General features: G+C 40.8%; 1 protein-coding gene and 1 long non-coding RNA gene across 6 annotated transcripts in view; one reads left to right on the forward strand and one right to left on the reverse strand.

Annotated features, from left to right (window-relative positions):
- The window catches only part of pla2g6 (phospholipase A2, group VI (cytosolic, calcium-independent)), a 61,578-nt gene that overhangs the window by 41,343 nt on the left and 5,574 nt on the right, over positions 1 to 14,661 (forward strand). For all 5 annotated transcript variants that reach the window (XM_078531614.1, XM_078531616.1, XM_078531617.1 and 2 more), the window contains 6 exons: positions 4,599 to 4,736; positions 6,359 to 6,449; positions 6,566 to 6,729; positions 8,674 to 8,824; positions 9,768 to 9,904; positions 13,426 to 13,580. In XM_078531614.1, the coding sequence (XP_078387740.1) occupies positions 4,599 to 4,736; positions 6,359 to 6,449; positions 6,566 to 6,729; positions 8,674 to 8,824; positions 9,768 to 9,904; positions 13,426 to 13,580 (836 nt within the window). The remainder of the gene's footprint in view (positions 1 to 4,598; positions 4,737 to 6,358; positions 6,450 to 6,565; positions 6,730 to 8,673; positions 8,825 to 9,767; positions 9,905 to 13,425; positions 13,581 to 14,661) is intronic.
- LOC144669291 (uncharacterized) overlaps positions 11,958 to 14,661 on the reverse strand; it is a 32,003-nt gene continuing 29,299 nt past the window's right edge. Inside the window, exon 3 of the long non-coding RNA XR_013573655.1 lies at positions 11,958 to 12,058. This is a non-coding gene — a long non-coding RNA (uncharacterized LOC144669291). The remainder of the gene's footprint in view (positions 12,059 to 14,661) is intronic.

Here is a 14,661-nt window from a genome sequence, read left to right on the forward strand (position 1 = left end):
AAACTCTGTGTTGCGTCTAGAAGACTGTAAAGTGCCCTGTCCAATGATGAAGTGCTGTCCCTCAAATTTGTGTTGCGCTTCATTGGAACACTATAGCAGGCCAAGGAGAGAAAGGTCAGAGTGGGAGCAAGGTAGAGAATTAAAATAACACCCAAACCTACTTAATGGTAAAGTACTAAACAGAAGTGGAATTGTAGAGCAAGAAACTAGTAGTTTAAGACTTGCCCCATAACCTGTTTTGAAACTGTGCTCTGAAACTTTAGAAGTTTATTCCAACAGTTTTGAATGTCTTTGGGATGCTATGTAGCAAAAGCCCACTTCACCCTTTTTCAACATCTCAAAGTGGAAAGAGTTAGCACAGAGAACTGAATTTCTCTGGGAAAATACTATCTGTAATTTCCAAAGACAACTCAACCACCAAGAACAAAAGTGAAGATCTGTGATGGGATGGAGGGCAGAAGTGATTAAATGACAAAGGAATGATGGCACAAGGCAAAAAGGGGTGATAATAGACATGTTGGTGGATTGGGTAGACAAGTGGTAGATGAAGTTCAATACAGAGAAGTGTGAGGTGATTCATTTTGGCAGGAAGAATATGGAGCAATAGCATAAAATAAAGGGAGAAACTCTAAACGAGGTGCATGAACAGAGGGTGTTATGGCACAACCGATGGTAAATGCTGAGTTGTTCAAATCCCAGAGGGAAACTTGAAACAACTGCCACAACTATTTTCAATTTGTATGTTTCGAGATGCGGGCTTTGAATTCAGTAATAATAAGACCACTGAGTCTTAAGTTTTTACAAAACTAGATTAAATATTTATTAATAAGAGAAATGATTTTAAGCACATACGTATATCTACAAATTACTGCTGTAATAACTTCTAAATCCCCTACTTGATCTGACTCCCAGTTACACTTTTGTTAAGGTAAGACACACAGATTTTAAAAAAGCCAGGCAAAGAAACTTGATACCCTGAACAATCCAATTCAAAGTGAGTTTCCTTAACTTCAGTTCGTTGTACACAGCAGCTTGAGGCGTAGATGCTGAAGGCCTTTCACACTTGTTATATCCTAGAATGCCTACCCTTGCACACAGCCATCTCTCCTTTATACATACTTTCCCCTTTGAATGCAAATTCCCATTGTTTCACTATGTCTTTGGACTTTACCTTTCTAGTAATAAAAATCTCTCATGGTAATAATTTTACTAGTAATCTTCGTGAAAAATAAACACAGTTTCTGAACTTCACCTGGCTGGGTGACACATTTCACCCCATCCTTTGAAAACAAGCTAGTCTGGTTTATTTAAACATGCAAATATTCCCTTGACACCTATGTTTATCTACTTACCATTTCAAACCTAGCTTATCTTTTAACACATCAAAGTCTTCAGACCAGCTGCCTTTAATTCAATTAAGTCTTTCACACACAGATACATGTAGACACAGACACCACTATTTTACAATAAATTCCAATAACATTATTATATTTTCCTGACCAGGGACCTCGGTGTATATGTATATGAGTCATTGAAGATGGCAGGACATATTGAGAGAGCAGTTAATAAATCATATAATATCTTAGGCCTTATTAATAGGGGCATTGACTACAAGAGTAAGGAGGTCATGTTGACACTCATTAGGCCTCATCTGGAGTACTGCGTCCAGTTCTGGGCACCATACTTGAGGAAGGATGTGAAGGCATTGGAGAGAGTATAGAGGAGATTCACAAGAATGATTTCAGGGATAAAGAACTTGCTATGAGGATAGATTGGAGAGGTTAGGACTTTTTCCCTTGGAGAAAAAAAGGCTGAGAGGAGACTTGACAGAGGTATTCAAGATCCTGAAGGGCATGGGTAGGGTAGTGAGAAACTGTTCCCTCTCAAGAGAGCATCAAGAACTAGAGCAGATTGAACAGATTTGCAATAGTTGGTAAAAGAAGTAATAGTGATGTGAGGAAAAGTTTTTTCACCCAGAGGGTGGTTGAAGTCTGGAACAAACTTCCTGAGACGGTGGTGGAGGCAGGTTCAATCAAGGTATTGAATTGGATTGTATCTGAAAAGAGAGAATGTGCAAGGCTATGGGGACAAGGCAGGGAAGTGGGACTAACTGGATGCTCTTTCGGAGAGCCAGTGCAGACTCAATAGGTGGAATGGCCTCCTGCACTTTAAAGATTCTGTGATGATAAAAATGAAAAATAGGTCCAGAGGGTTGTGACAAGGGGGAGGGAAACATGGAAAATCTGGCAAAGAGAAATTTCTCTTAACCTGGAATTTGGAGGAGGAATGTAGGTTAGACCCCTAGAGATGAGAGTCATCTTGCCAGTTGTGTACTACTAGAGGATCCTCACCCCAAACACCAGTCTTCACTCCAAATAGAACAAATGTTCTGTATCAGGCAGTCAACACGTTAATTATTTCTACTATCAAATAAATAAGAAGTGAATAGTAGACTTATAGCTTATTGTAGAGTCCGGGCCAGAAAAAGATGTGATTCTGTGTTCTTTGAGGAATTGGCACTTGCAGGGAGTGAGGCTAAGACCTAACTCTCCCACTTGAGTGCAGCTCACTCCTGGATTTGCAGGATTATAGAGTTCCCTAAATATTCCTAATGCCTTGTGAATCTGCAAGTTCAGAGGCTGGAAATTCTACAGGCGGTAACTCACCCCTGACTACCCCTCCTCCCACACCCCCACCCAAAGCCTGTCCACCATCTCCAAGACACAGTCAGCAGTGTCATGGAATACTCTCCACTTGCCTGGATGAGTGCAGCTCTAACAACAAGCTTGACACCATCCAGGAGAAAGCAGCCCACTTGATCAACACCCCATCCACTATTTTAACGATTTCTCCACCACCAGTGCACATTGGCAGCAGTGTTTATTATCTGAAGATGCACTTCAGCGACTCGCCAAGGCTCCTTTGACAGCACCTTCCAAACCCACGACCTCTACCATCAAGTAGGACAAGGGCAATAGTGACATGGAAACACTACCACCTCCAAGTTCCCCTCCGAGTGACGCATCATCTTGGCTTTGAATTATATTGCCATTCCTTCACTGTCGCTGGGCCAAAGCCTTTCCTACACCACATAGATTGCAGCCGCTCAAGAAGGCTGCTTACCACCACCTCCTCAAGGGAAATTAGGGATGGACAGAAAATGTTGGCCTTGCCAGCAGCACTTATATCCTATGCATGAGTAAATAAAAAAAATAATGCATGCATTAATGTTTCTAAAACATTCAGGGCTGATGTGGTTTGATTCCAATTGTAGGCAGTGACACCAGCGCCACCATTGTTGAGAGGATGTAATTTCAGTGTGTCAAGGTTATATCATGGTACACGTTGATAGAGGAATTTATAATGGGGGAAAAGAGGTTAACACCAGTTTGACAAAATGTGGCAATAATAAGGTTTTTCTAGACAAAATGTGGAAAGATGTAAGAGTTTTAATCTATTATGTATATTTGGAAAATCAGTGTTACCTGAGGATTTGTAAACATGCCATTTTTGATGCTGGAGAACCCCAGGCTTCATACCTTTGGTAAAGCAGTACTGGTGAACTAGGCCGAAACCTCTATTCTTAGACTCCAAATTAAATGTAGTTAGTATGGTTTTGAGTGGGTTCCTTAAAGGAAATAAATAGGCTGGTGAATGGTGTTTGAAAGAAGGGAGAGTACTTACCCCCTCATCGTTAACTGTGTTAACAGATTTACTGCTGTCATGATCCCGTTCTCGGAGTACATGTGCATTTTATCTCAGAACAGTGGGATGTAGCTTGTTCCTGATGTGTTTTCCCCCTCTCGCCCCACACCCCCCCAACCCCTCCCCAATATGGTGAGCTTTTATTTTCAGAAATGCAGTAATCGGGGTCTGGTTTCTGAGTGTAAGCCAGGCACTTTCCCCATTGAGGGGGAGGTGGAGTCTCCTCAAGCCGATCCTGTGCAATTTCGAATGGCTTCGATAAGGACACTATCAGCAGATTCCTTGGAGCAGGCAGCCCACCCTACTTGGCCACTGATGACCTGGGAGCAGCAGCGTAACTAACCAGATAGTTTAGGAATTGTTGCCTGTGAATGAATGGCTTGTTGAGCTGTGCAGAAAAGATATCTAGTTTGGGAACAGCTAGAGAGAGGATGTTTCAGAAATAAAATCATTCTCTGCTTGGCCAGAATTGCTCCAGATATGCAATGCAGAATAGTTTAAGTGAATTTGCATGATTGGATTCTCATGCCAGAGTGAAAAATAGCTAGAATATTACAGAAATTAACTGGGTTAAATAAAGCAGCTGTACTTGCCTCAGCCGCATGAAATTCTCCCTCTGTTCTCTTGCCCCTCCCCACCCTTGATAGAAGGAGAAGAGGAGGGGCAAGTTTCTTAAAGTAGAAGTCTCACCCTTGAGAAAGAGACATAAATGGTCATCTCAAATATAGCATTTTGGTTTGAAACTTTGCAATTTTTGATGGTATTTAAAAGGTGCATTAAATGTAAATAACAGTTAAGCCTGCATGTGGTAAATGTGTTTTTATTTGGTTCAGAATTAAAAGCGTGCTTTGACTGTTTTATGTCCCGGTACTAACTGTTTGATGCCTTCAAAGGCAATAACCGGAAGGTGATGCTGAGCCTACTCTATAGTATAGGGGCTGAACGCTGTTATCCGCCTTCTCCTGACTCCCCCATACCGTCACCCAGCCACACTGCAAGACCACTCCCAGTGAAAACCAACCGTGGATTAGGTAACCTCAGCTATTGGCTCCCTTTTGTTACATCCTCGCTTCTGTAACCTGGATTCCTGTCCTGCTTTGTGAAAGGGTTGGAGTGGGTGAAGGGATCTTCTTCTAAAATAAGTGTTTATCAAAAGTATTACAGGCCAAGCTACTCTGCAAGATTTGCCTTTCTTTTTTCTTCATTTTTCTTTATTCCTATTGCTGCTTTTTATTTATTTTTGAATCACTCTGAAGTTTAAATTTGCAAAGTTGATTACATATGAATGGTAAACCTCACATTAACATCTGCAGGGAGGTGATTGTGAAATGAGTTGTGGAGAGATGAGGTTGTCACCTTTGTTGTGTTTGTTCTTAAATTCTTACACAAAACGAACAGAGCCCCTAATTTTTGTTCACTGGCCTGGAAACTCGAATACAACAGTAATATCATAGACATTGCAGAGTCATCATTTTGAAAACATCTATTTCTCAAAATGCTGGATGTGAGTAGAATCTGTATGTATTTTCCTGACTACCGAGCTACTGTAGGCCTTTTCTGTTTTGCCTTTTCTCTCGAAGAACGAAAGAAAAAGGAGTAGGAGTGGGTCATACGGTCCCTCGAACTTGCCCCTCCATTTAATAGGGTCGTGGCTGATCCTCAACTTCAATGCCACTTTCCTGCCTGATCCCTGTATCCCTTTGATTCCCTTAAGAGTTCAAAAATCTATCAATTTCTTCGAATATACTCAACAACAGCGGATCCACAGCCCAATTGACCTTTCTTCTAATATGCGCTAAGCATCGAATGCTAGGCAGCTATTTGATCTAGCATGCTTGATTCTCTAAGCACTCTTTTCTCAATAGCAATCGGGAGCATGAACTAAGGCTTAGTTGGATAATTATTCAGCCATCCTTTCCCCAATCTAGGAGTGAAAAATTCAACAGTGCCATACTCACTAACCCTTCCTCGTGAAATCGGTTAATTCAATGCAGACTGGCGATTGAAGCTGGGACCTTGTTGAACTCCATGGCAGTATCTCAGAGCAACTCCTGTGAGTTTTTTTTCGCAGTGAGTGTAGATAGTAGGTGGTCATGCCCCTGCTGCATCTTTGACTTTAAATTCATGTTTTGGGCACCACTGGATAGCCAGTGAGTGAACCTTTTTTTAAAATTCCATTCTCGGGTTAGGGACATGTAGCAAGGCTACCTTTTATTTCCCACTCCTAGTTGAGAAGGTGGTGGTAGGCCACCTTCTGGAATTGGTAGTAATGGCTTATTACAACTGAATGGCTTGCTAGATTATATTGGTGGGAGTGGAGTCACACAAAGATAGGAACCAGGGCCCCTTCCCAAAAGGACCAGTTAGGCTTTTACGACAATCCGACAGCTCATGGTCACCGAACTCCGCTTTTTCCTTCTGTTTTAAACTGAATTCAAATTTTGATACTGCAATGGCGGGATTTCAACTCGTGTTCTATAGATTATTAATCCAAGCCTCTTGAGCACTAATCCACTAACAATTTGCTACACTACTCTATCCCTAATCAAATAACAATGCCTGTTGTAAAACTTGATAGCGATGTGGGAATTTGCCCTGTGAATGGAAAGGTGGAGTAGCTTACAGTAACGAAAGAAGTGCCTTCTGTTTTCAGGATTTGAGGATATCATAGGGATTGCCACTGTAGTCGGGTCCTTATCGAAAGGAGTGGATGCTGTAGACAGTGATGGATATATGCACCAGAGGTGAGAAAGTAAATTGAATAGACACAAACACAGTTTCTCGAATGTACTCAAACTCCATTTATGGAGGGGCTGAAATATGCAAATGGAGCGTTCAATCTCATTGCATCCATTTTCAGATATGATCGTTTGCTGTGCCTGGATGGTGGTGGAATTCGAGGCCTTGTTCTAATTCAGCTGCTCATTGCCATCGAGCAGACTGCTGGCCAACCCATCCGGGAGCTCTTCGATTGGATATCAGGAACCAGCACTGGTGGAATTCTGGCCCTTGCCATCGTACATGGTAAGTGCTCTGCAAAGTGGGCAAGTTTGAACCAGAATTTGGACCCATGGGATGGAAGGGTGGGGGCGGAGAGCATGAGGGGCATTTGGGGTGGACCAACATTTACCAGTGTGTGTTTCTTGAAAGATACAGATGTCCATGTGAATGTCAGGTGGCTCTATGCTTATTTTGACTTGGGCATAGATGTGAATTTCAAGGTGACACTGATTTTTAAAAAAAAGTAACAGTAAATGTAAATATATCTTTTCAAAAAAATCTAGTACTCAGCTCTATTTCAGCAGTTATTCTGGTAGTTGCTATCCCCTTTAGTTAAATTTAAAGTGTGATATTATGTTGTTTTTTTCACCCACTATCTGGGTTTATTAGGTCATACACCAACTGCAGCCAAAACGGTAATTGGCAGTCTTACTGCCAGGGCCTACCAATGCCATACTATAACTAGTTGCTGGGAGGCACCAACCCAACACATCTCCTTGCATGGTATTTTGGGGTTGATATTCATCTTGTTTGAACCCCTTTTTGGACCCAGACTCTACATTGTTGAGGAAGCTCGCAACCCAACTAGTTCAATTACTGACATCTGTATTAGCTTATCGTCTGTGGCTGTACTTGTCCATCCACAGGAAGAATGCATTCCGTATCAGAGTGGGTACTTTTTGGGGGGATAAAAGCTTTGCGTGGTTTTCAGAAGCTGCGTTATTCAATGTGTTTAAATTGCCTCCATTTGAATCTTTGTTCCCTCTTTCCTTCTAAAGCTAATCCAGAGAGTAAATCACTGCCGCTGCCTTCACACAGGTGTACTGTGTAATCCTCATGAGATTAATTCAATTTTTCAAAAATCTATTTTATTTAATAAAATTAGATTTTGCGGTCGAAGTGCAAATAAATCCTGGCTTCCTGATGGTTGGGGAAAATGCATGACCTGCTCTGGCCATGGACAACCAACTGGCCTTGGCTTGATTCCAGGTCTGCCCTACGAGAAAAGTAATTTCAACACAGAACAGGGTCTCTCTGCTTTGACCTGTGATCTTGGCATTGAACAGGAAGTGTCCCAGCTTTGATCTCCGTTCCTTGTTAAGTTAGTTAACTTCAACCGAGGCAATGCTGGTTGCACTACAGTTAGCTCACTGTCCTTGGGCACGGCATAACTAGCCAGGATTCCCTCTCCTGATCACTGTCCAGTGATCCTTGCTGGAAATATCATGTGGACAGCGATCTTCCCCATCATAAACACTCGCTGTCTAGACATGTGCGTGACGAGTAGCCAGTGGAGAGAGAAGCACTGCAGCCCCAGTCTGCACCTCTGCTATCAGGAGAAGAGCATAAGCAATTACGCACAATTATTGTTTAAATCAGTTATTGCTTAATGCTAATATTTTCCAGTGTCCTAATACACAAAACTGGAAGGTAACTCGAAACTAATTTTACAAGGAATGAATGAGATAGTACTTTCACCTCAGGTTACATTTGCGAGTGGTTTTGAGCTGCAAGCAATAATGTAATTTGCCCGAAGGGGAGACATCATGCAATTAACAGTCTGGGTCTATCAAGTTTCCTTTATTTTTTGGGTGGAAGGAATCTTTTGCTTTTGTTTTACCAATTTTTTCCCCACTGTTTCTGTGCTGAGGGTGTTGACTCTTTGCAGAAAGATGGTTGCATGGACATGAATTATGCCCCGGTACCTTACTGTAGTTTCATGATCGCTGATCATTGTCCAGTACCTTGCTAAAGTTCCTTGGACATTGATTACTGTCCAGTGCTATGAACAAAAAATTCTGGAAACATTCAGCCAGTCAGTCAGTGTCCACTCGGAGAACAAGTGAGCTAATGTTTCGTGGTTCAGTACATATCTTGGCTAACTTTGATGTGGGCTATCCTAATTTTCAATATGCATGCATTGCCTGAGGCTCCCGCTGTTGGATATTGTTTTCCTCTTACTCATAGGCAAATCCATGCAATATCTGCGTTGCCTTTATTTCCGGATGAAAGATGAAGTTTTTAAAGGATCCAGACCATTTTCCTCAGTTCCGCTTGAAGAATTTCTGAAGAAGGAATTTGGGGAAAGTACCAAAATGACTGACGTCACCAAACCAAAGTGAGTTAATAATTTTTGATTTTAGAATGGCAATGAAAGCTAGTTATCTCTTGCGTTTTCCCATCTGTTTATTTTGCTCCTGTTACTTTACTACATACAAAATATTATCTATTTTACAAATCTAACCTTGACTTGCAACCAATCCCCAATGCTATATCATAATTAAATATATTAAATTCACACTTCAATTTTTAGAATAAAAGTGAACTATCATGCTTTTCAGGTAGTTTATCTATTGCTTTGTTTAATATCACTGTTGCCAGTGGTGGGTAGGTAAAGGCAACTCAGATGTGCAATGCACACACTTGTTTAAAGCTTGCATAAAGATGGGTTGTTAAGTGATGGCTCAGTGGGTAGCACTCTCTTGCAATTTAGTCAGAAAGTTACAGGTTCAAGTGTCACTCCAGAGTACCAAATCTAGGCTGGCATTCCAGCGCAGTACTGAGAGTGCTGTTGTGTCGGAGATGAGAAGTTAAACCAAGGCCCCATTTTCCCCGTCAGGTGGACGTTTACGAACCCGAGCACTATTTCAACAGTTCTTCCCCATGCCCTCACCATAGTTATCCCTCACCAGCATCATATAAACAGATCATCAACACATTGTTGTTTGTGGGATGTTGCTGTGTTCTAATTAGCTGCCACGTCCCCTATATTACAAGAGTGACTACACTTCAAAAGTACTCCATTGTCTGTAAAGCACTTTGGGAAGTTATGAGGCTGTGAAAGGTGTTAAATAAATGCAAGTCTTTATTCTTTTCTATATTAACCACTTTATTGGGGAATTGTTTACAGTAAAAGCACTTTACCTCGATGCAAAACTACACTATCCATTAAAGTATTGTTATTTGGAATTTCAATTTTGGCAAGTAAAAGCTGGAAGTTTGTTTTTTGCCCTCCACCCTTCTGCATATCCTCACCTGCCCTGCCCCACCTCTGCCCATAGAGTCATGGTGACTGGAACTCTTGCCGATCGGCATCCTGGAGAACTTCATCTGTTCCGCAACTACAACCCACCAGAGCCGCGGTATGATCCACCCTACATGCGGACAGCAGAGTTTCAGGCTCTCACCCAACCTAAAGGTAAACGGAAAGTGTGTCAGTGCCCATCTCACAAGAGGCGCATTGAAAAACTTGCATTGTCTTGACGTCTGCGGATCAGAGCTTCCAATTTAAAAAAAAATTCATTCCTAGAATATGGGTGTGGTTGACGAGGCCAGCGTTTGTTGTCCATCCCTAATTTCCCTTGAGAAAGTGGTGAATATAAGTGAGCGGTTTGCTAGGCCATTTCAGAGAACAGTTGAGAATCAACCAAATTGCTGTGCGTCTGAAGTCGCACATAGGCCAGACTGGGTAAGGACAGCAGATTTCCTTCCCTCAAGGGCATTAGTGAACCAGATGTGTTTTTATGGCAATTCAGTAATTTCATGGTCACCCTTACTGATACTAGCTTTTGATTCCAGTTTTTATTTAATTCATTGAATTTAAGTTCCCCAGCTGCTGTGGTGAACTCATATTCTCTGGATCATTAATCCAAGCCTCTGAACTACTGGTCCAATAACATAACCACTATGCTACCATACCCCCAGATAACCTTGAATAAGTTTTTAATTGATGTTGTGTATTCTGTTCTAAGTTGTAGATTTGCACAACATAATGCATCAAAACTTGAAAAACATAATGAGAGCACAAAAATCTTTAGTTACTTTTTAATTATTTTATCTATATCCTGCCTGTACAATGTATTCACAAAACACAAGGTCATTTAAAAGATGTGATTGACCTGCTCTGCTCCTGACATTGCTGTAATTGTCATTTTGGAGCAGAATAGCATGTTAATCCTGTCATGTACTTAATATCAAAGCTTCTAATTTGAAAAATGACAAAGTTGCTTAAAAAATTGACTAGACTTTGCAAAATTATAGGCTTATAAAAGCGTTAGTTTTCATATTTACAACATCTTTTTATAACTTCCTAATGAAATTTTTTGTGTATATCATGCGCATCAAGTCTTCAAACTGTTAATTGGTCAGGAAATTTTTTTCTCTATCTTTGGCCTGGTATTTTCAATATCTATTTTTCCCCCTTTTCTGTGCTTTTCTAAAGATTTGCCAGCTACAGTATGCAAAATCTTTCTCCGCTGTTTCAGTTTTCTCCCTAATCACACTCCATCAAAACCTATTCTGTTAAATATAACTTCTCCATGAGAGCTCCTCACTCTCTCTACCATCTGCGTGATATTAAAAAAGTTGTATGGTTGCAACATTGCAGCAGTATTGCACCACAGGTAGAGCTATAAGCATAATGTTATGCAATGGAGTCACCTAAAGTAAAATAATGCAAAGCACTTGAGAACCTTGCAAGAGAGAAAAAGAAAATTCAAAGAAATGATTCCCCTCTCCCTCCTCATTCATCCCTCTTGCCCCTCTTTTGTTCCCTCCATTCATCTTTGTCTCTCCTCTTTCCTTCCTCTCATCCCTTCCCCTCTCTCTAGCTCCTCCCTTTTCCTTCTATTTGCCTCTTTCCCCTCCCGCCACGCCACTTTAGTTATCCCCCCATCACCTATCCCTGTTTGACTTGAAAAAAATGCCCTTGGCCCTGAACCCCCATGCGCAAAGTTGCAGAGCATCAACTGGTAAATTCCTAAAAATAAAATGTATCTTATAACACCGCAGCTTGAGTTTATATATCATATCTCTAGAAAAACATCCCATGGCACTTTAGAGGGGTGAGGAGAAACAAATCACATAAAATTAACAAAACTTTCATAAGCTGACCATAACTATTTTTCTCCTGTTCCATAAACAGTTTAACACAACGTGCCAGCCCTCTCAGAATGCCAAATTCTCACTAGAGTTTCCTTTTCCCCAACAGTTATAATTGCATTAGTGCTACAAAATGCTTAAAAAAAACAATGTGTACATATGTTTTTTTTTAATGCACAATCCCACACAGATGTAAAACTGTCTAAGAATGTGGGCTGCCATGGAGCTGGAATTTCCTTCGGCATTTGCTGAGGAATGCACAATACGTTGGAGATTGGTTGGTGTCTCTATCCAGTGTAGCTGCCTTCTCCTGCACATTTGGGTTTTTGGATCACTAGTTTGAGCCTTGCCGGTATGAAACTGGATAATGGAGTCCGAGCTTTCTCAGAACAGCTGAGCTCTGTCATTCTGTCCAATTTCTTCCAACACTTTTTGCCTAAATCATCAGCTGCATCAGGACTTGCTCTGGTGGCTGTTAAAAAAAAATCCCATGGCACTATTTCAAAGAAGAACAGGGGAGTTATCCCCTGTGTCCTGGCCAATATTTATCCTCAAGCAACATTGGAAAAACGGATTATCTGGTTATTATCACATTGATGTTTGTGGAGCTTGCTGTGTGCAAATTGGCTGCCACGTTTCCTACGTCACAAGAGTGACTTTTAAAAATATTTAATGGGTTGTAAAGCACTTTGATTGTGAAAAGTGCTATATAAATGCAAGTCTTTTGTTCTTATTTACCATTGGGTCATACTTGGATGGGTCTTGTGTACAGTTGGAGGAGTGATTGTTATAACCAAGCAGTTGGTAAAGCTGAGTTATTTTTAAAAAAATCCCAGAGGGGAAACTTTAAACAACAATCATAACCTATAATTTTAAGTGTTATGTTTGAGCTGCAACTCTAAAGTCAGGAATCATGCCACCAGTTCGCGAGAGGCTTTATATTAGGCTAAGTGAAACATTTTATTTATTTACGCAAATTGAATATATACACATGGCTACAAATTGCTATGATCATAACTTTTAACAAATTCACAAACTAATCTCCATTAAGGCAACAGCAACCCATAGACTTAACCAGACACCAGGCAAAGCATTTTCACCTTACAGATTCAAATGAGGTTCTTTTCACGTTGGTTCCTGTGGAGGCAGTTGGAGGCTGACAGCTGCTTTTGATCTCACATTGCCTCTGCTCTACACATACAAAATTGCTGAAGTTATACCTAGCACTGCACATTGAATGTAAATTCTCATTGCATCACCAGCTTCTTTGAACTCCACCCTTTAACAATAAAACCCCTTTCATAGCACCAATTTTATTAGCATTATTATAAACATATTGCTTGGTATCTGCTAGCTAGGTGGTAGTTTTCACCCCAGTTCTTGAATGCCTTATTCAAACAATGCATTCTAACTCTCTGTTTACGTCTCAAAACTAGTACACATCAAAGCACCCATCCTAGCTGGCTTTAATCCAATTAAACACCCACAGACTAAACCTCTATTTTAAAAGAAAAATATTTTCTAATTATATTATATACGTTAATAGCTTCATGACAGTGATTGACATGAAAGAGGACAGTGAACTTCTTGGAGACACCTTCAGTGAAGGATCAGCTTTGGAAGTTCCAATTGAACTGGAAACAACCCCTTTTAAAAATGGTACCACACTGGTGTTACCGCATGGAAAACCACCATTACATGTCCATCTTTGGTCAGTGAGTAACTGCACGCACCTGGCAGGCAAAAGTTGGTGGCAAATTGGAAAAGGTAACATATAAACAGCCAGTTAGGGAAAGCATATCATGTGTATGTTCTAAATTGTGACCTTCCTTCAAATAGACCAGCTAGTGTGGCGAGCTGCTCGATGCAGCGGTGCAGCCCCTACCTACTTCCGACCTATGGGCCGCTTTCTGGATGGGGGGCTACTTGCGAATAATCCAACACTGGACGCCATGACTGAAATTCATGAATACAATCAGAATCTGAAGAGAAAGGTTGGCATTGCTTTTATTTCATAAGTCTGCTAATTGAATGACAAATGCAGGAAGCCAGTTTAGTTTCTAATTGCTGCTTTTGCTGTTGCAAAGACTAGAACAAAAATTGTTCATGAAGGATCCAATTGCTACCTAGTTAGAAACATGGGTATTTTAGATGGAAAAGTAATCCCATCCAAAAGGAATTCCAGCCACATTTTACCCACTTTTTTTTTTATCCTTTACGTTATATTTCTGCGTTGGACAAAGGACTCCTTGCCTAGAGATTTGCACCCTTAACAGTGATTTTGAACAATTATTCTATGTCTATTTAATCCTACATATATATGTATAATATATATAGAAACTGTGGAAATGTGTCCTTTTGCTGTTAAAATCTTGGAAATGTGATGCTGATTTTGAAACATTGAACGTGAACATTGAAGGGTCCACCTGTTCATTGCAACACCATATAGCTTGAGATAGAGGGTGTTGCAACTGGTCCCCGGGCGAGGTCCCCCAATTTGTTAACTTCCCGAACGGGACCCCAATTTCGTATGCTTCCAGGTGAAGAGGAATGAGCTGGCTCCCCTTCTTTATTCAGCCCCCTTGGTCGCAATTTAAAAGGGATCCCTTCCTCCGTGGATACTTTTTCCCAGCCCAAATTTTTTAGAAGGAGCCAATTTAACCAGGCTTTCTTGAGTCAGAAAAAGAGTAAGTTTATTAGTTACTAAAACCCAAGAAAAATAAGAAAAATGCAACACACGCACACGCAGATCAGAAACGAGAAGTTAAGAGTCCAAATAAAAGTTTTTAAAAATATACGAATCAGTTTTTGGCTTCTCCGTGAGGCATAGATGGCAATACATTGCGGCCATTAAGTTGGGTGATTCTGGTCGAAATGACTTTGGTAGTTTTGCAGTCAGTTTGGAGACATTTGCTAAGGGGCAATTGCAGGGGTAACTAGTTGGTCGTCTTGTGCTGTCACTCTCACAACACACCAGCACACACTGCATTGCTCTGCAGCTAGCTTTTTAATCCATTTTTTCCCCTGTGTGTTCCAGGAGAGGAAATAGCCTTGCATTCATATCAGAACTTTTAC

This window comes from Cetorhinus maximus, chromosome 29 (assembly GCF_964194155.1).
Source record: "Cetorhinus maximus chromosome 29, sCetMax3.hap1.1, whole genome shotgun sequence".
Taxonomy (NCBI): domain Eukaryota; kingdom Metazoa; phylum Chordata; class Chondrichthyes; order Lamniformes; family Cetorhinidae; genus Cetorhinus; species Cetorhinus maximus.